Below are 20,043 nucleotides of genomic sequence, written 5' to 3'. Positions count from 1 at the left end.
GCGATCTGAACCAAAAAAATATGCTACACATCTTGACGTATTGGGTAGTGGGCCTAATCCAGGATGACAATGACCTGGCCTACAGAGAGGAGGTGAACCATCTGGTTGACTGGTGCGAAACCGCCTGGTCCTGAATGTCGAGAAAACCAAAGAGATCATCGTCGACTTCAGAAGGAGCCAACCCAACCACACACCACTCCTCATCAAGGACACAGCAGTGGAGATAGTCAGCAAAACCAAGTTCCTAGGGATACAGATAACGGACACTTTGACCTGGTCCACCCACACTGACGCTCTGGTCGGAAGAGCTCAGCAGCGCATACACGTCCTGAGATGGATGAAAAGAGCACACCTGCCCCCTCCAATTCTCACCACCTTCTACAGAGGCACTGTAGAGAGCATACTGACCAGCTGCATCTCTGTCTGGGCAGGAGCCTGCAGCGCCTCTGACTGGAAGTCCCTGCAGAGGGTGGTTAGGACGGCAGAGACAATTATTGGGACTTCACTTCCCTCCATACAGGACACTGCAACAAGTCGCTGTCTGACCAAAGCTCAGAACATAAACAGAGACCCATCCCACCCCCACCACGGACTGTTCTCGCTGCTGGCCACTGGAAGGAGGTTCCGTAGTCTTCGAAGCAGTACGGTCAGATTCAAAAACAGCTTATTCCCACATGCCATAATACGGCTGGACTCTAAATAACATGCTGCTCCAATTCTTTTTCTTCTTTTTGATTACTCCGTACCTGTGAACTCCAGACCAATACACTCTCTGTATATGTACTTATTTCAAATGTATTTATCTGTTGATATACATATGTTTACACCAACACCGGTCACTCGACCTCTCTTGCTCAGATTTGAGCCTTTTTTGTCGTAAGTTAGAGTTGAGCCGGTCTTCCAACAGAGCTATTAACTTAGCCACTAACTTTAAATTAGTTAACCTATCTCAGCTAGTTAAAAAGAGGTGACTCGGGTAGAATCTGCCTCAATATAGGTAGGATCTTCCTCAGTACGGGTAGAATCTGCCTCAATATAGGTGGGATCTTCACCACTTTAGTAAAATATAACTAGTTCTCTATACTAGAATATAAATTTGACACCGTTTCAAGATCAAATTGGTAGCATTACGTTGTTTTTTTACTTCTGTCGTTACTTTGTGAGAGCAAACCTTCATCTATAATAGGTGACTCGCTAGCCTAGCCTCGCTAACCTACCTCAGCAGATAATGGCGAAGCTAACTGACTGTTAGCAAGTGATGCTCATTTTCATTTTGACGTATGAAGAGTTTAAACGCGAACAAATCAGAGAATTAGGTTTGAGCGAATGTCTTGACTGAAAAACTGTTGAATCCGTCGAATAAACCGAGCATTTTCTTAACGCTAACGCGAACTACCAGACGCGTTTTGAAGCCTTCCGAAGTTTCCAGAAGCGGATCTAGGCGCGCGCTTCCCGCCTCTGCTGTGGAGCAGTGGTGACGGCTTGGACCTCATTACGGGTGGAATCTAATAAAGTATTTCCCTTCAAATGTACTTAAGTATAAAGTAAAAGTACTAAAAGAGTAATTCTGGCTCTGATGTCCTGTTATCATTTTTATAACCAGACTGGCTTCATGAACTCATTTCAGGTGAAAGTCCTCCAGCGTCTCTCTTGGTAAACCAGTCTTTTAATAGAACGTCATTAATTAGTGACGCTGACGTCTATTAAAATGATCAGAAGCACAAAACACTGAAGGTAAACAGTTTCCATCAGGGAGAACCGAGTGGCTCTGAAATCACTTTTTACACACAAGCAAAGTTTCAGTTTCAGATTTATTTACAACTTAGTTCCAAGTTTAAGTTGAATAAAAACTGGCTTTAAACTCAGGATCACAGATGAGCTCCTTTACTATGTTGATCTGTAGGCGTCTGTTCATAAACATAAACCAGCCCAAACTCATTTACTATAAAATGAAATGGTGTTTGTAGAAATTCAGAAAAAAGCCGCGTCAGTCTCGACTGCATATGTGGACATATTTCTATATTGAGCTCTATTTACACAAAGTTAGGTTAGTTCATCATTTATGTTGAACAGACTCTCCCAAAGTTTTACGCTGCTGCGCTGACGTTGAACCGCGTGCTGCACTGGGTCGGTATGACCAACAGGTCAAAACCAGCTCTAAACAAAGTGACCGCTGGGCCCTGATTGGTGCTCTGGCTTTGCGCTTCTTTCGTTTTGACATGTGACGTTTTTATACACACAGAAACCAAAAGGAACGACAGATTTCTCAAAATGTAGGAGGAAAAAGTCGGATATTAGACTCTGAAATGTAGTGGAGTGAAAGGAAAAAGTCCAGAACGGAGAAACTTCAGTACAGATACACCAAAAATACTAAAGTACAGAAACTCATTACATTTACTCAGTTACTCAGTTACTGTCCACCACTGTTCTTTATACACTTAAATACAGTGATTTGCAGGACTTTGCATCACACAAAGTGTAACTCCACTGTTTTTATATGCTTACCCATTCACTTCGCCCACCTGAAAAAAAAAAATAACCAAAAAAGCTACTGGGAAAACGAGCACAGACTCTTAAAATCCTTCTGAAATGTAAAAATGATCCGTGCACACTTTCGATTTTTATAGTAACTGAGCTGTAAGTAACAATAGAGTCAGTACCTCAGATAAGAACACAGTGTTTATGTGCAGGACGGACATGAAGGACACTCGCATCCTCTATAATACGCTCTCCCGTTATCACATTTGACCTGGACTCTCAAAAAGGCAGAACAAAAAACCCTTCCTCTTCACCATGCAGCAGATATTCCTTTTCATAGGAGTAATAAAGCACCGAACGGTCCAATTTACATGGTTCTGGGGACAAACAGAACAGTAATAAATGACCAACACTAGTTCATTTCTATGTATTTTAATTGAAACTGACTCCAAGTGAAACTGACCTCTACAAACAGGCAGCTCCGACCTTCGTCCATTAACACACCGTACTTGTTGAGGTCCTAAGCGTGTATGAAGCAAAGCACACTGAGCTGTTAACACCGTCCCACCAGGACCCTCAATGACATCTGCAATTCTGCAATTTCCCCCTGGGATCAATAAAGGAATCTCATAACGGGGTAATCTCCCCAAACTGAAAATATCACACATTCAGAGATTTCAGAGAAAAGAATAATAATTATGTAAAATCACTTTGTAAAAAGCCTGGAAGCTCTAAAACCGGCCTTATTAGCTTGCACGCTGGCAGCTGGGGAACAAATGGTTTCTGCTCATATGTAAAATCAGCTTGAGTTAAAATACGATTCTGTAACTGTACAAAAGACATGAGCTCGTAAAAAGAAATGAGGGCTGGGCAATGGGACAGTATTTCTCGTTTTCGTCATTTGCATCACAGTATGCTTCTGGGAGTCGACATCATACTTAAAAAACGCTGAGCAGCTGCATATTTCATCAAAACAGAGATTAATTTAATTTAGATTAATCCCATCATTCATTATTACTACTTCAGCTGTCTCGACTTTCCTTACTTCTTCCAGTTGAATTTTACACAAAATCTTTTTAAAGTCGCAGGGAACGCAGTGTAATATTAAATAATGTGTGTTGTTTTATATTCAACATCTGCCAAATTCTTAAATAACAAATATATTAAAATGCAGATTAAAAAAGCTGATATGACCTATCTGAGAACCACAGACCCCTGTTGGTGACATCCAGTATAAATATAAATAATGCCTGGCCACGACTTAGCAAGGTGTGGGAACGAGATAATTAAGTTGTGGCCACCACTTAGTAAGGCGTGAGAACAGTGATCCTAATGCATGGCCACGACTTTGTGAGGAGTCACCTTACTAAGTCAGAGCCACGACTCATCTCATTGCCACACATTGCTAAGTTGTGGCCACACATTAGGATCTCGTTCCCATGCGTTAATGCAGTTTGGCCACGCATTAATTTTATTTACACAGGATGTCACTAGCAGGGCTCCGCAGCGAACTGACTGGGCATGACCCAATGTTTTAAAGGGCATGTTTGATTGACAGCCCTTATTCCAACTGCTACTCCACGGAAGGAGTAGGGAAAAATTGGAGCTGCTTTGTGCTCAGGGGCTCAGTCCTGCTGAAACGGCTCTTCGCCAAACTGCAGACACAAGATTAAGATTAAGTGACTCTTATTAGTCCCATAACGGGGAAATTTCACCTCCACATTTAACCCATCCGCAAAGTGAAACACCACATACTCACTAATGAGCACACACACACACACACACACACACACACACACACTAGGGGGCAGTGAGCAACCCAATCCGCAACACCCGGGGAGCAGTTGGGGGTTAGGTGTCTTGCTCAAGGACACCTCAGTCATGTACTGTCGGCTCTGGGGATCGAACCGGCGACCTTCTGATCACAAGGCTGGTTCCCTAACCTCCAGCCCACCACTGCCCCACAAAGCTGGAAGCATATAATTGTGTAAAATGTCTTTGTGCTGTAGCATCAACATCACCCTTCACTGGAACTGAGGAGCCCAAACCCTGAAAAACAGCCCAACCCATCATCCCTCCTCCACCAAAGTTTACTGTTCACAATGTGCATTCCAGGAGGTGGCATTCTCCTGGTGTCTGCCAAACCAGACCGGCCATCAGACTGGTAGACAGAGAAGCTGATTCGTCACTCAACAGAACATGTTTCCACTGCTCCAGAGTCCAATAGCAGTGCTTTACACCACTCCAGCCGACACTTGGCATTGTGCATAGTGATCTTAGGCTTGTGTGGAGCTGCTCAGCCATGGAAACTCATTTCATGAAGCACACAATTCTTGTACTGATGTTGCTTCAGAGGCAAATTGTGAGTCAAATTAGTGAGTGAGGCATCAGAGGGCAGGTCATTTTTAAGTGCTAAACTTTCTGCACTCTGTGGTTTGCCTTGTAGGTTTGTATGGTCTGCCACTTTGAGGCTGAGCTGTTGTTGCTGCAGGTGCTTGCATTTCATAATAATAGCACTTACAGTTGTCTGGGGCAGATCTAGCAGGGCAGAAATTTCACAGACTGATTTGTAGCAAAGGTGGCATCCTGTGAGTGTCACGTTTGAAGTCTCTGAGCTCTTCAGTATGACCCATTCTACTGCCAGTGTTTGTATATCGAGACTGTGAGGCTATGTGCTTGATATTATACACCTGTTGGCAAATGGGTGTGGCTAAAATACCTGGTGGGTGTCCACATACTTCTGGACACATACATCTGGTGTTGTAAATCCGGCTGAGACCCTTCACTGAAAACATTATCAAGCTTTTGTATGGAAACACTTTAAATGCATCAGCTATTTACTGGACACTGGAAATTTATGTTTGCCAACAAAAGTGAGATTAATGTATTTAGAAAGAAATCACAGAATTAGGTCCTCTAAGGCTTTAAAAGACTCAAGCTCTATTTCATCAGTGATTTAAGCCAAAGTGCTGCACTGCAAGTCACATTACTCTAAATTATACACTGTTGCTTAAAATCACTCCTCAGTTTAAACCTTCAAATCCACCACTGTAATTATAATATAGAAGAAATAAGAGTCTGCAGTTATCATGTAAGTGAGCTCAATGTTGATGTGCCTGCCGAATGTTCCCTGGATACATTAAAGGGATATTCCACCAATTATTCAAAATTCCTACCTAATTCAATAGTTGAAATCATTTATTGTAGAGACTCGGATGTCTTTACAGTGGTGGTGATGGGGACCAGGGGTCACCATGACTACAACACAAATATAGCCGTCTAATTTACACCATTTTATTACATTCTGTGAGTGTGATTTTGGAGGTGGATGTCTGGTTTCTATCACCACCACTGTGAACAGTTCTGACTCTCTAGAATGGAGCATTTCCCGTCAAACAACTCTGAATGACATTTTCCTTCCCTGCAGTTAAACGAAATACAGTCCTTCAACCTTACAGACGCTCAAATATCAAAATGAGTAAGAATACACTTCTCTAACTTTGATGTTCTGCTGTAAATAAATTACACTCTGCAAAGGCTTAACAGCAAGGAAGCACAGGTCAGCATGAAAGCAGATATTGTTTATGTAGCTGAGCATTCAAACTCCAGAAGAAGTGCTAGTGGGCATGCTCAGAAGCAGCCATGTTCTGGACGGTGGTAGCTGTGTCCAGGCCCAGCAGAGTGCCCAGATACGATTGATCTCGGGGGTCCATCATCTGGTCTGGCCGCACCGGGTGCACTATGTTCGCCGGCTGAGGGGTCAGCGTGTATTTCTCCAGAAACACAAGATCAGTGGCCGACTGATAACTGCCTGGCTGTGGCGGCTGCTGCTGCTGCTGTTGGACTGCATGGGCCAAGTCAGTCTCTTCAGGCATCTGCACAGGCACCAGAGTGACCGGGACACAGACATCACCCTGCAGGACGCTCTTGTAAGCTTTGGCCGTTTCTGAAGAGGCCAGGGGTCCCGGGAGCTTGTCGTTTGAGGCAGTGGACATATGGGACGGGGACTGGCTCGCAGGACGTCCGCTATGGACGTGGTCCACGTGGTATTTTAGCTTGTCCTTGCGCTTGAAGGTGGCGCTGCAGTGGGGGCAGTTGAAGGGACGCACGTCCGAGTGGATGACCATGTGCTTGGTCAGAGTTTTCTTAATGCGGAACGTCTGGTTGCAGATCACACACCGGTGGGGTTTCTCACCTGTTGAGTTTTAAAATAACAAAAAGAGCAGCTCAGATGGGAAGGATCCGTCAACAAGACCGATCAACTGTTGTTCATGGGGAAAAAAGCGGTCAATTTTTAAAGGGCCCATATCATGAAAAACTGCTTTTCTTCACTTTTGAGACATAAAAGAGATTGATGCCATATGGCAGAGGTCACTAACAGGCGGACCGAGTCCAGACCCAGACACTGTCCTATGCGGACCTGGACCTATAACCGATAAACTATGGATAATTATTTAATTTCGCCAGGGTGGTCCTGTTTCAATCGGCATAACATTTCTAGTCTTTACAGTAGCTTTAGCGGCCCGGGAAGCTGACAGACCAATCGCATGCGCTGTAAATATCACACATGACGCTACTCAGCCAATCAGATCTGTGCGTTACGATGAGCTCTGAGACTCGATGAGTGACGCCACACAGGGGAGGGACGAGGCGAGAAACAGCAGTCAGAGAAGAAAGTGAGTCAGATTATTTTATATGTTGTGTTCTTAAAACTGAAAACTGAGAATTAAGACGGATATTGCTGAAATGTGACTGAACTGGACTTTATTTGATCTGATATTCAGCTGTCGACTGTATAAGATGCTGATATTCCTACTCGGCTACTTCAGTAAACAGTATATGGTGCTGAATCACGATGCAAGATGTAATATTATGATTTCCAGATCTTTGCTTGAGGAAATTTTCTCTAACTGGACCTTACTGAATTTTAATTAAAGACTAAATTGTTATGATGTCACAAAAACAAACACTCAAGCACTTTACGGTCACCCAGTCTTAATGAAAGCAGTGATTTAGACTGAACTGCTTTTTGATCAGCCAATGAGAGTAGAGCAAATTTACATATATCAGTCTTAAAGGACAGCAACAAAAACAGCCTGTTTCTAAAAGATAAATGGAGACTGAACACTGGGCCGGAGAAACGATGGAAGGCATTAGATCTCCAGGATCATGAGCGAGCACCCCTGCTCTAGAGGAACGGCTCTGTCATACAGACGAAACTGTTCCATGATAATGTGAATAACTCCTCTTTACCTGAATGTGTTCTGAAATGGGTCATCAGGTTGGTCTTCCCTCTGAACTCCTTCTTGCACACTTCACACTGGTGCACTACAGCCTTGTACCTGCAGGTTTGGAGAACATGCTCTCAAAATCTTCAGCTTGGGCGTTTAATTTAATTTCTTTCATGAATGCTGGAAGTGCATCCAATCAAAGCCCATTTCCACCTTGAAAAAAGGGCATTTAGTGTGTCATAATAATCCGAAAGGTTCTCATAGTTATGACTTAGTATCTTATAGTTATGACTCTCATAATTATGTCACTCTATGACTTAGTATCTCTGAAATATGACTTACTGTCTCTTATTAATGAGAAAAAATGTCTCATGAGATGCTACATTATAATGATAAGATATTAAATTATAATTATGACGTACCTAGTCATCATTATGATATAGTAAGTCGTTATTAAGAAATTCTTTAGGGAACTCTTTATAGGACAGCAAGTCAATTATGAGATGCTATGTCGTAATTATGAGATATTAAGTCATATTCATGAGTATGTCATTATTATGAGATACTATTTGAACATGTAAGATAATATGTCATAACTAAGGTACTAAGCTGTAATTATGAGACAGGATCTCAATTAAGAGACGCTCTCTCATAATTACAGATCCTAAGACATTTTCTCATTATAAACTATATATAGAACCGCAATAGAAAAGCTATGCATATTTTCCAGCAGTGGAAACGGACCTTCATAGAACCCCTCTACTAAAGTATCTACACTGATCAGGCGTAACGTTCTGACCACCTCCTCGTTTCTACGCTCACTGTCCACTTTATCAGCTCCACTGACCGTATAGTTCCACTCTGTAGTTCTACAGTTACAGACTGTAGTCCATCTGTTTCTCTGATACTCTGTTACCCTGTTCTTCAGTGGTCAGGACCCCCATGGACCCTCACAGAGCAGGTACTGTTTGGGTGGTGGATCATTCTCAGCACTGCAGTAACACTGACGTGGTGGTGGTGGTTAGTGTGTGTTGTGCTGGTCTGAGTGGATCAGACACAGCAGTGCTGCTGGAGTTTTTAAACACCTCATTGTCGCTGCTGGACTGAGAACAGTCCACCAACCAAAAATATCCAGCCAATAGTGTCCTGTGGGCAGCGTCCTGTGGGCAGCGTCCTGTGGGCAGCGTCCTGTGACCACTGATGAAGGACTAGAGGATGACCAACACAAACTGTGCAGCAGCAGATGAGCTGTCGTCTCTGACTTTACATCTACAAGGTGGACCGACAAGGTAGGAGTGTCTAATAGAGTGGACAGTGAGTGGACACAGTGTTTTAAAAACTCCAGCAGCACTGCTGTGTCTGATCCACTTGCACCAGCGCAACACACACTAACACACCACCACCACTACGTCAGAGCTGAGAATGATCCACCACCCAAATAGTACCTGCTCTGTGAGGGTCCATGGGGGTCCTGACCACTGAAGAACAGGGTAACAGAGTATCAGAGAAACAGATGGACTACAGTCTGTAACTGTAGAACTACAGAGTGCAGCTATACAGTAAGTGGAGCTGATAAAGTGGACAGTGAGCGTAGAAACAAGGAGGTGGTCAGAGTGTTATGCTTGATTGGTGTAGTTGGACTGTGTGAAGTGTAGAAGTGCTTACTTTCGCCAGACTTTCTCTCCCAGGTGAATGCTTTTGTAATGGACAGTCAGGTGGTCGGCACGTCTGAAACACTTCCCACACTCTTCACACTGGTGCGCTCGCTCACCTGTGGAAGACCGAAATCTGATACAAGAGCCGTGTCTTCTAAACTCGGACTCAGCGTGATGCTAAATTCCCAGTGGGTGGAAGAATAAACAGAATCTTAAACGGTGTGTATTACCGGTGTGTATTTTCCTGTGTTTCTTTAGATGATCATGACGAATGAACGTTTTGCCACATTCCTCACACTCGTACCGCTTATCGTCATGGTGCACGCGAAGATGTAGCCTGAGGAAGACAAAAAAATACTGTTGACCGGCTGCATAAATTTAATCTCATAGAAAGTTTCCTCAATTTTTTTTGAAAACACTGAGTTTTATCTACACTCTTAAAGAGATTTGAGGGTTCTTTAGTAAAGAAAATGGTTCCAAAACCTTTTTGCAAAGGGTTCTACATGACACCCAAAAGGGTTCTTCTATTCCTTGACATTGTAACAACAAAAGAACCCTTTTGGGTGCTATAAAGAACCATTTACAACAAAAGCTCTATACAGACCCGTCTGTAGCACATTCATGCACATTTTCCTCAGTGTGAGGAACCCTTTCATAATGCAAAGAACCCTACAATCATGCAGATGTTTCTTTGAGTGATCATGGTTCTATATAGAACCATTTTCTTTACTAAAGAACCACTGAAGAACAACATCTTTTAAGAGTGCAATATGTAAACACTTAAAGTTTCAAAACGCAATGTTCTCATTTTCAGTCCATGCAGTTCATGTAGGAGAATTAAGCTGCAAAAGTTGCCCATGTTGAACCGAGTTTGTGACATCACAAAAAACGTTGCATTTACATATACCCGCCTACAGCAGTTTAGCCCCGCCCACACACAATGAAGTTACAAGGAGTGTTTCCGCCCAGACTACTCTTTGAACGAGGCACAGCCAATCAAAACAGCACTCATTTACATGTCACTCTTAAAAGGCACAGTAACAAAAAGAGACGGGTTGGAAAATAGTCAAATGAATTGTGACTGTTTTGGGGACATAAAAGCCACAGAAACACCAAAAGTGGAAAAAAACAGGGAATAAAAATGTAGGGTAATGGCCCTTTAAGTTAAAGGTTAAAATTTAAGGTTGTCCACATCAGTGGTCCACAAACTGGTCCTCAGGGACCCCCAGATTATCCACATTTTGGATTGATCCCATCTCCCAAAACTTGGGGACTGGGGATGATTTTGAGAACCATTGGTCTAAATTAAGACACATAAATTCACACAGGTTTAATATTAGCTGGGATTACTTTTACTGCTCGTGTTGTATTAAAGGAGCCCGAATCTCTAGTGATGCGGGAGTGCAGTCCGTAAAAATGACCGATGTAGCACATTCGGAGGAGACTAACTTGAGAGTCCACTAGCAAAAATACACCTACCTCACCATGTAGAACTAATCCTGTCCGAATAAGCCTTTAAAAGTACGATACTCTAAACCATCAGTAACATGCTATACAGAATTGAGGTTTTACCTTTTAAAAAGTAGATTAAAACACAGATTCCTGCTCTGTTTACTTACTATTCGAAGTTTAATTAACATAAAATTTTACGGCAGCCCGGGAGTTCACTTAAGTCTGAATTTTTTACAGGGTAGAGAGCAGCAGCCGCGCCGTTATTCCTCCGCTGTACCTGTAGGAGCTGCCGTGGCGGAAGCTTTGGCCGCAGATGCTGCAGAGATGAGGCTTCTCTCCACTGTGGATCCTCAGGTGCTCCCTCAGCGTCGTTCTGGAGCCAAGACGAGAGTGACAATGTTACTGTAAAGAGGCTAAACAAAAAAGGAGGATATCTTTGATGCCAAAACTGACAGACAAGCTAAGTAAATGAACTAACTTAATTAAGCCATTAAAGATAGAAAGTAATACAATTAAAAAGTTTCTCTAACTGAAAGTTGCCTCGGACTCAACCGAGGAGGCCTGGACCGCAGCCCTAGTCTCACCTCTCTCGGACGGATTTCCCACAGAGGTAGCAGGTCCACTTTCTCTTCCCTCCGTGGGTGCACTCGATGTGCCGCTTTCGGTTACCCGTGTCGTTAAACTGTCTCCCGCAGATGTCGCACGGGAAAGGTCCTGGGAGAACAACGGGACAAAACGAAACTGCTGAAAGACCCACAAACTCCAGCACCCTCTACCGCCAAAGAAAACAAGTATACTGTCCGAAAGAGGAAGGAATTAAACCCACCTAAGTGATACTTTTCCTGGTGTTTCAATCGGGCGAAGCGGGATTTAAAGTAGTCGTCGCAGTAAGCACATTTAAAAGGCCTGTCCTGAGAATGCAGGATCATGTGCTCCTCCAGATGCGGCCGACGGGTGAAGGACTTGTGGCAGATCTGCACAAAAGAAGAGTCACATACAGTTTATAATCACATATACAAACATATGATGACTACTGCAATAGCCATAACAATATGAACTATAATCTGCTATACAGAACCAGTCAGAGGTTTGGGCCAACCTTTGTTTTATAAATAATAATAAAGATATTTTGATCTAAATGCCTGATTTTTTAAATCATGATAAATTATGTCAAGTCATGCTTTTTTGAGCTTGAGGATATGAGGATATCAACACTGAACAACTGCATGATTCACTACAAAAACAGCATAATTACCATTTTTTACCTAGAATTACTTCAGCACACTATGTACAACATTAAAGAATCACTACACTCATCATTTCTGATACCAAAATATCAAATATTTTGGTATTTATTACTTAAATTCTTAATAAATGATTCCCAATCTACCCACTTTAACCTCATAACTATGCAACTCTTACACTTTTTAGATTTAACAGTTGAATTGGTAACTGACTTCATACCAGTTCAGCAGGAAAATCCACATACAAGCAGAATAAAAGTGACTCCAGAAGACGAATAACTCACATCACACTTCCACCCTTCACTCTTCCTCTTTCTCATGCTCAAGAACTCCTGGATGCGTTCAGGATGGAACCTGCAAACACACAGAGAATCATGAGGAGGAAACATTTCCAGGAGCAGCTGTAGTTAGCAGTGTTAGAATCGCTAGAAGTCTGGAGTTTTTGCTGTCACTCTGTTTAATGTAATTACTAAATATGTAAATTCACTATCTGTCAGTCTGATGAACGCGTCTGGGTTTGGCGAACGCCAGGAGAACGTTACCTGCCTGTCTGCACTGTGCCAGCTGTAAAGTTTGGTGGAGGAGGGATGATGATACAGGGTTGTTTTCAGGGGTCGGTCTAGAAACCTAAGTTCCAATGAAGGGAAATCTTAATGTTCCAGCAGAACAAGACATTTTGGACAATTCTACACTTCCAACTTTGTGGATCAGGTTGGGGAAGAACCTTTTCTGTTCCAGCGTGACTGAGCCCCAGTGACCAAAGCAGCTTCATAAAGGCCTGACTGAGCGAGTTTGGTGTGGAAGAACTTGACTGGCCCTCACAGAGCCCTGACCTCAACCTCATCAACACCTTTGGGATGAACTAGAACGGAGACTGTGAGCCAGACCTTCTCGTCCAACATCAGTGTCTGACCTCACAAATGTTCTTCTGGATTCTTCTAGGTGTGACGTGTAGGTGTCCCAATACTTTTGTCCACATAGTGCAGAAGTTTTTTAGTTATCATTATACTTATCGTTATCGTTATCAGTTTATCGTTATACAACCATTATATAGTTTTTACATAGAAAATATAGTAATTTAATACATAACTGTTTATATATATATATATATATATATATATATATATATATATATATATATATATATATATATAAAAATAATGTGGCCTGTGCAAGTATTTTTATGCGTGTGTCTGTGTGTGTATATATATATATATATACCAGGCTGTCTCTATTGACTCTAATAAAAATTTCATTAAAATTCTGTGATTGTTACAGTTTGATACAAAACCTTTATTTTGATAAAAGCCTTTATTGCCCTTTATGTAATGAATACAAGAGGAGGCAAATGTTACGACGCAAACTTTTATATTATTGACGATTTTTTGTTCATTCGCTCTCATTTTTCTCTTAACCAGGTGCCAGTGAGGCTCTGAGTGGAGCTGGAGGTTTAAATCGTCAGAGCGGCAAAACAACATCTGCACGTGTTTCAATCCCAGCATAACTTCACACCTTTTGACGTGTTTGCTGAGCGTCTTTTTGCTGGCGTGCAGTTTGCTGCAGAAGGGGCATTTGTGTTCTTTCCTCTGGACGGGGGCGTCGCCAGCGTGCTTCTTTTTGTGCACGGTGAGGTTGGACTTGGTGGAGTAGCGCTGTAGACAGATGTCGCACTGGAAAGGTTTCTCTCCTGTGTGCACTCTGGTGTGACTCTCGTATTTTCCTTTGAGGACAAAAACAACAATAACGTTATATATTTTTATATATCCCATAAACATGTCTCGTCAACAGTCCAGTTCGACTGGAAACCACAGCTACTAAACAATATCTGTATAAACAGGGGTGGGCAATATGACGATATTTCATCTTTATCATGATAAATCACATCACAATACCCTTTTTTGAGCATATCATGGATAAAGTCAGTACTGACTACATGTTTCATCACAAAGTGAGCATATGGCTTATTTCATTGGACTTTTGTTTATAAAACACTGAATAAACAAACCACTGAGGTTGTACCTGTATTATGACTAATACTATATGTGGCACTACAGGCTCTATTCTATCAGAAAAACAAAATATCTTGATGCATATTGTGTATCGTAAAAAGGTCTTTAGGTATCATGATATTTCATTGCTGTCATATCGCCCACCCCTAATTATAAAGTATATTATTTATAACAAATGGTATCCTGAAGTCTGCGGACAGTCATTGGCTGGGCTGGAGATTTGGGAACCAGCCTTGTGACCGGACCGATGCCAGTTCGATTCTACCTGAGCTGACAGTAAGTGACTGAAGTGCCCTTGAGCAAGACACCTGACCCCCAACTGCTCCCCGGGCGCTGTGGATAGGGCTGCCCACAGTTCCGAGCAGGTGTGCTCACTGCCCCCGTGTGTGTGTTCTCACTAGTGTGTATGTGGTGTTTCACTGCACAGATGGGTTAAATGCGAAGGTGACATTTCCCTGTTGTGGGACTAATAAGGGTCGCTTAGATTATATTTAATCTCCCCCAAAATATATACAGATACAGTGCAGTCCAGAAAAAGTACCAGTGTATATTCCCTTGGCTCTAAAGTCCCGGATATTGGGGTTGAAATGAAACAATAACCGAGGTTGAAACACAGAACATCAGCTTTAATGTAGAATCATGTAGGAATTACTGACCCTGTCATTTCATACATCTTGAGTAGAAGGATTATATCTGGATTATCCACATTAAATGCAGGTGTAAATGCACCCAAGGTGCGTTTAAAACAGAGTTAGGAGGAGGTGTCAGACACATGTTATCCAGTTATGTGACTCGAGTGTAAATACATTCACCTCCCGATACTGTGGCGATGTCTCCCCCTGCTGTTCAGCATGTGAAGCCGTGCATCATCCTGTAACTGGTGTCATGCTCATATAAGGACAGTATACAAGCATATAAGCAGTTATTCTCTGTGGGGAAAAATGGTTAAGAAACCAGCCTTGTGACCCTGAGCTGACAGGACATGACTGAAGAGGCCTTGAGCAAGGCACCTAACCTCCAGCTGCTCCCCGGGAGCTGTGGACAGGGCTGCCCACCACTACGGGCAAGTGTGCTCACTGCCCCCTAGTGTATGTGTGTTTAAGATTACATATTGGACACACACACTAGGGGGCACTGAGCACACTTACCCAGGGCGGTGGGCAGTCCTATCCCCAGGAGCAGTTGGCGGTTAGGTGCCTTGCTCAAGGGCACTTCAGTTCACATGCTGTTGGTTCAGGGGATCGAGCCGGTGATCTACCAGCCACAGGGCTGGTTCCCTAATCTCCAGCCCATGACTGCCCCCCACTAGTTCACTAGTGCGTGTGTGTATGCAGGTGTTTCACTGTACAGATGGGTTAAATGCAGAGGTCAAATTCCTCTGTTCATAATCAACTCTGAAATATTATGTTTTTGTGAGGACCCTCACCTATACGGTCAAACGTCTTGTCACACTTGGGGCATTTGAGGGTCTTCTTGCTGGAGCTCTGGATGATAACAGGTGCCAGTCCCTCTGGGTAAACGTGGCTTTTGACCTGCTCTGCTGGGCCCCGTGCTTTAGCCACATTGCTGGAGTTCAGTTCAGCCTCCTGATTTACGGACGTCCCGAGAGCTTCGTCCTCACCGTCACCTTCACTGGTCTTCCTGTGGTCCCCTTCAGGCCGTCCATACACCTCCTCCTCCACAAGAGCTTCTGTCTGTTCTGTACCACTTTCATTTCTTTGCTCTAGTTGCTCAAGATGATGATCACCAACATTCTCATCTTGTTCTTCTTCCTCCTCCTCAACGGACGTAGCAGCTTCATCTGCATTCCCTTCCTGTTGGATGTCCATTGCGAGGCCATTTCTGGTCTCCTGCCTCTCAAAATTGGTCAAATTCCTTCTATTTCGGGATGATTTGCGGGTGCTTTCCACCGCTTTGATGACCGTTTCCTCAACTGCCTTAGTGCTGCTACTGCTGTGCATCTTTGCCACGTGGTTATCTAACAACTTCTTGTAGCGGAACGTCCGGCCGCAGAACGAACACCGGGTTTCGGCTTGTGGCTTCTGAACGCCTCCTTCTGGCGGAGATGTTTCAGGTTCTTCTTCCTCCCCTTCCTCCCCACCTTCCTGTCGCCCTGGAGCCGCCTCCAACTCCCCTGCTAAAAGGTTCACCGCTTCCATCATATCAAAGAAGCAGGCAGCCTCGGCTAACGAAGGGATCTGGCTTTCTTGCACTTCCATTTCAGAGGTGTACAGGAAGTCCAGCAAGTGGCCAAAGATGGAGCTCTCCACGTTGTCGAAGGTAACGTGGTCCAGGGCTGGATTTTCGCTTAGCTTAGCGTGGAAATGGCTACTGCCAAACGCTAGCACCACCTTGTGGGCATGGTACGTTTTTCCACGCACAGTGATAGCTACGTCACAGAACGACGGACACGCCTGCCGGTCCTTGTTCAGGAACTTGAGGAAGCAGCCGTCGCTTTGGGAGATCCTCAAACAACGTCTTTCCTGGGGCGTCTCTGCGCTGGTAGCTGAGTCCATATCATACTTCTCGCTTTCGTCCACTGGGTCAGTTGATGCTGTTCCCTCAGAATGTGCACTAACGCTTCTCTTCGCTGTGGACTGTCGAGTCGGGTTTGCTTTCTTTTTCGCCTTCATGGTTCATAAAAAACAGTCGGCACTGGGAACCTGAATATTAAAAGAGGAGAAAATATATTATGGGTGTTAGTGTGGTGTCACGTATTATAATTTTTGGACAGACAATATCATATTCATAGGTACACAATCAAAGTGAGTGTGTGTGTGTGTATGTATATGTATACACACACGTATATATGTATATATAGATACACACACACAAATAGCTAATCAGCCAATCACACGGCTGCAGCTCACTGCATTTAGGCATGTAGAGGTGGTCAAGACGACTAGCTGAAGTGCAGGCCGAGCATCAGAACGGGGAAGAAAGGGGATTTAAGGGACTTTGAACGTGGCGTGGTTGTTGGTGCCAGACGGGCTGGTCTGAGTATTTCAGAAACTGCTGATCTGCTGGGATTTTCACACACAACCATCTCCAGGGTTCACAGAGAACGGTCAGAAAAAGATGATGAATGATAGAAAGGCAACAGTAACTCAAGTAACCAACCAGAATCTCTGAGGAACGTTTCCAACACCTTGTTGAAAGTCTGACATGAAGAATTAAGACAATTCTGAAGGCAAAAGGGGGTCCAGCCTTTTACTAGCAAGGTGTACCTAATAAAGTGAGTGTGTGTGTGTGTGTGTGTGTGTGTATTTATTTATTTATATATATATTTTTTTTTTTGTTATATATAACAAATTCAATATCAAAAATATCTCCTAAAGTTGACTATTTTACAGGAGAAGGAAAAAAACTACTTTACTTTTAATGTAAGTCAAAGCATCATTCATTTCGGGCCATTTTTTTGGTCCGTTCATCATTAAACTTACATACAATGATGCAAAGGGCAACAGGTGAAATGAGCATTTACATAACGGAAAACAATAAAATACAAAATGTGGTCTGTGCAAAAGTTATGGCACATTTTACATTTTTTCCAATATATTAAAACTAAGCAAATAGATATTGTGCATTAAAACCTGCAGCAAAAGGTAGGTTGAGTAAGGGTGTGCAAACTTTTGCATACGATTGTGGAAAACATACTGGCACATGTAGACCATCACAATTGTTCAACGTCATACGGAGGCCTCAGGAGTAAAACGACTCACAAAATATCACCATCACAAGTCCATTCAATACATTTGAGCATTCAGCATTATAAGATGTAACACTGCAAAATTATAATTAACTTGCACTTTATATTAGAATAATTAATGTGCTCACCACAAAAGGGGTGTGTCTTTCCTCACTGCTCTTGCTTTGGAGGTAAAGAAGAAGCGACATTCAGGAGTGAATGCAACATGAATAATAATAAAACCAGTATCTTATTTGTGCTTGACTGCATTATTCAATGCTCAAGCAATTTGAATTGAAAGGCTTGCACTGCACTATGCAGTGATATATGCTGTACGGTCGCACTCCCAGTAGGCCGATATCAATATTTTATCTTAACCACAACTGGTATGTATGTTGCTTCCATTTTTGTAGTCTGACTTAGTAACATTACTACAGGTTCACTGGCTATTTTCATACTAGCACTTAATAACAAACACACTGATTTATCAGTCTACTCAGGCTTTAGCAGAGCTCAGTAACACTGAGATTAATAACTGATCACATTGATTTATCAGTCTACTCAGGCTTTAGCAGAGCTCAGTAACGCTGAGATTAATAACTGATCACATTGATTTATCAGTCTACTCAGGCTTTAGCAGAGCTCAGTAACACTGAGATTAATAACCGATCACATTGATTTATCAGTCTACTCAGGCTTTAGCAGAGCTCAGTAACGCTGAGATTAATAACCGATCACATTGATTTATCAGTCTACTCAGGCTTTAGCAGAGCTCAGTAACGCTGAGATTAATAACCGATCACATTGATTTATCAGTCTACTCAGGCTTTAGCAGAGCTCAGTAACACTGAGATTAATAACCGATCACATTGATTTATCAGTCTACTCAGGCTTTAGCAGAGCTCAGTAACGCTGAGATTAATAACTGATCACATTGATTTATCAGTCTACTCAGGCTTTAGCAGAGCTCAGTAACACTGAGATTAATAACCGATCACATTGATTTATCAGTCTACTCAGGCTTTAGCAGAGCTCAGTAACGTTGAGATTAATAACCGATCACATTGATTTATCAGTCTACTCAGGCTTTAGCAGAGCTCAGTAACGCTGAGATTAATAACCGATCACATTGATTTATCAGTCTACTCAGGCTTTAGCAGAGCTCAGTAACGCTGAGATTAATAACTGATCACATTGATTTATCAGTCTACTCAGGCTTTAGCAGAGCTCAGTAACACTGAGATTAATAACCGATCACATTGATTTATCAGTCTACTCAGGCTTTAGCAGAGCTCAGTAACACTGAGATTAATAACCGATCACATTGATTTATCAGTCTACTCAGGCTTTAGCAGAGCTCAGTAACACTGAGATTAATAACCGATCACATTGATTTATCAGTGTAAAGAGTTAATTATCAAGCACTGATGGTTTATCTTTTAAAGATTTTTTTTGTGTAAATGTTGTGGGTAAGTATTGTAAAATACCAAAAGGTCAAAAGTAAAAGGTAACTGTATTCCGAATAGTGATTTATTGGACTGAATATAGATGCTTAATTTCTTTCTTTCTTTCTTTTTTTTGTTAAATATTCCTATTACTTGTATTCCATCACATCCCAGCCCTGCTTCTCACAGTGCAATGCCATTTGGGCCTGCAGTAAACAGAAGGTCACTGGTATTATATGGTGGCCAGCCGTTGCTATAATGGACAGAGGTGCATGAAATAAGGATGCTTTGGTCATAACTATGCAAAATGAGCCCCTTTCATTTCCATGCGTTTCTTGGATTCCCCTTGTGGAGCCCCCTGCCCCCCCTGAGAGGAGAATTTCGACACACGACCCCGCGGTGTCCTTTGAAAAAGCTGAAAAAACACATTATACTCTGTCTTTCTCGTTCCTACCTCGTGAAGCAGCTTCTCTTGGTGCCTTTCGCTAATATTCCTTCCTCCTGGCTTCTAAAAAACACAATAAAACTGGGTTTCCCCTTAAAAATGACCCGAAAATGTCCACAACAAAACAGGCGGTGCTCCACCCTCCTACACGGGCACCTCTCACCAAGCCGCCGTGTGATTGGCCGGTTCTGCTGTTTCATACGTCAAAAATATCTTTCGCTGCTGCTTTACATCGCTGTGCTTATAAGACAGAGATTAGACTGGATCGATATTCCTCTTAATGCTGTACTGTAAGGTTAATAGCTGAAGTTTACGTGTTAAATCGATTTTTTAGCCTCTGCAATGATAATGGCGCCACGTATGGAGCACGGCATTGTGGGTAGTGTAGTTTACAGC

General features: G+C 42.7%; 1 protein-coding gene across 2 annotated transcripts; it reads right to left on the bottom strand.

Annotated features, from left to right (window-relative positions):
• Nucleotides 1-5,297: 5,297 nt before the first annotated feature.
• zbtb41 (zinc finger and BTB domain containing 41) lies at nt 5,298-19,973 on the bottom strand. Of its 2 annotated transcripts, XM_037544316.1 has the most exons (12): nt 19,657-19,973; nt 17,907-17,940; nt 15,496-16,732; nt 13,573-13,780; nt 12,345-12,414; nt 11,643-11,790; nt 11,401-11,530; nt 11,094-11,189; nt 9,595-9,701; nt 9,375-9,480; nt 7,732-7,820; nt 5,298-6,673 (listed from the first exon to the last, which is right to left on the bottom strand). In XM_037544316.1, the coding sequence occupies exons 3-12, from the start codon at nt 16,700-16,702 to the stop codon at nt 6,096-6,098; spliced, it is 2,739 nt and encodes a 912-aa protein (XP_037400213.1). In that variant the 5' UTR covers nt 16,703-16,732; nt 17,907-17,940; nt 19,657-19,973; the 3' UTR covers nt 5,298-6,095. The 2 variants fall into 2 exon arrangements, with proteins under 2 accessions (XP_037400213.1, XP_017558967.1); XM_017703478.2 differs by lacking the exon at nt 17,907-17,940 and having other exon boundaries at nt 19,657-19,972.
• Between the last annotated feature and the right edge of the window lie 70 nt (nt 19,974-20,043).

This window comes from Pygocentrus nattereri, chromosome 2 (genome assembly GCF_015220715.1).
Source record: "Pygocentrus nattereri isolate fPygNat1 chromosome 2, fPygNat1.pri, whole genome shotgun sequence".
Lineage (NCBI taxonomy): Eukaryota > Metazoa > Chordata > Actinopteri > Characiformes > Serrasalmidae > Pygocentrus > Pygocentrus nattereri.
The sequence above is the reverse complement of the archived record's forward strand: the minus strand, read 5'-3'. Positions and strand labels throughout refer to the sequence as shown.

Coding starts and splice junctions, on each gene's coding strand:
- zbtb41 (XM_037544316.1), bottom strand. CDS start 16,702: ATGAAGGCGAAAAAGAAAGCAAACCCGACTCGACAGTCCACAGCGAAG. Junction 13,781..15,495: donor CAAGACGTTTGACCGTATAG/GTGAGGGTCCTC, acceptor TTGTCCTCAAAG/GAAAATACGAGAGTCACACC. Junction 11,531..11,642: donor CCAGGAAAAGTATCACTTAG/GTGGGTTTAATT, acceptor TTGTTCTCCCAG/GACCTTTCCCGTGCGACATC.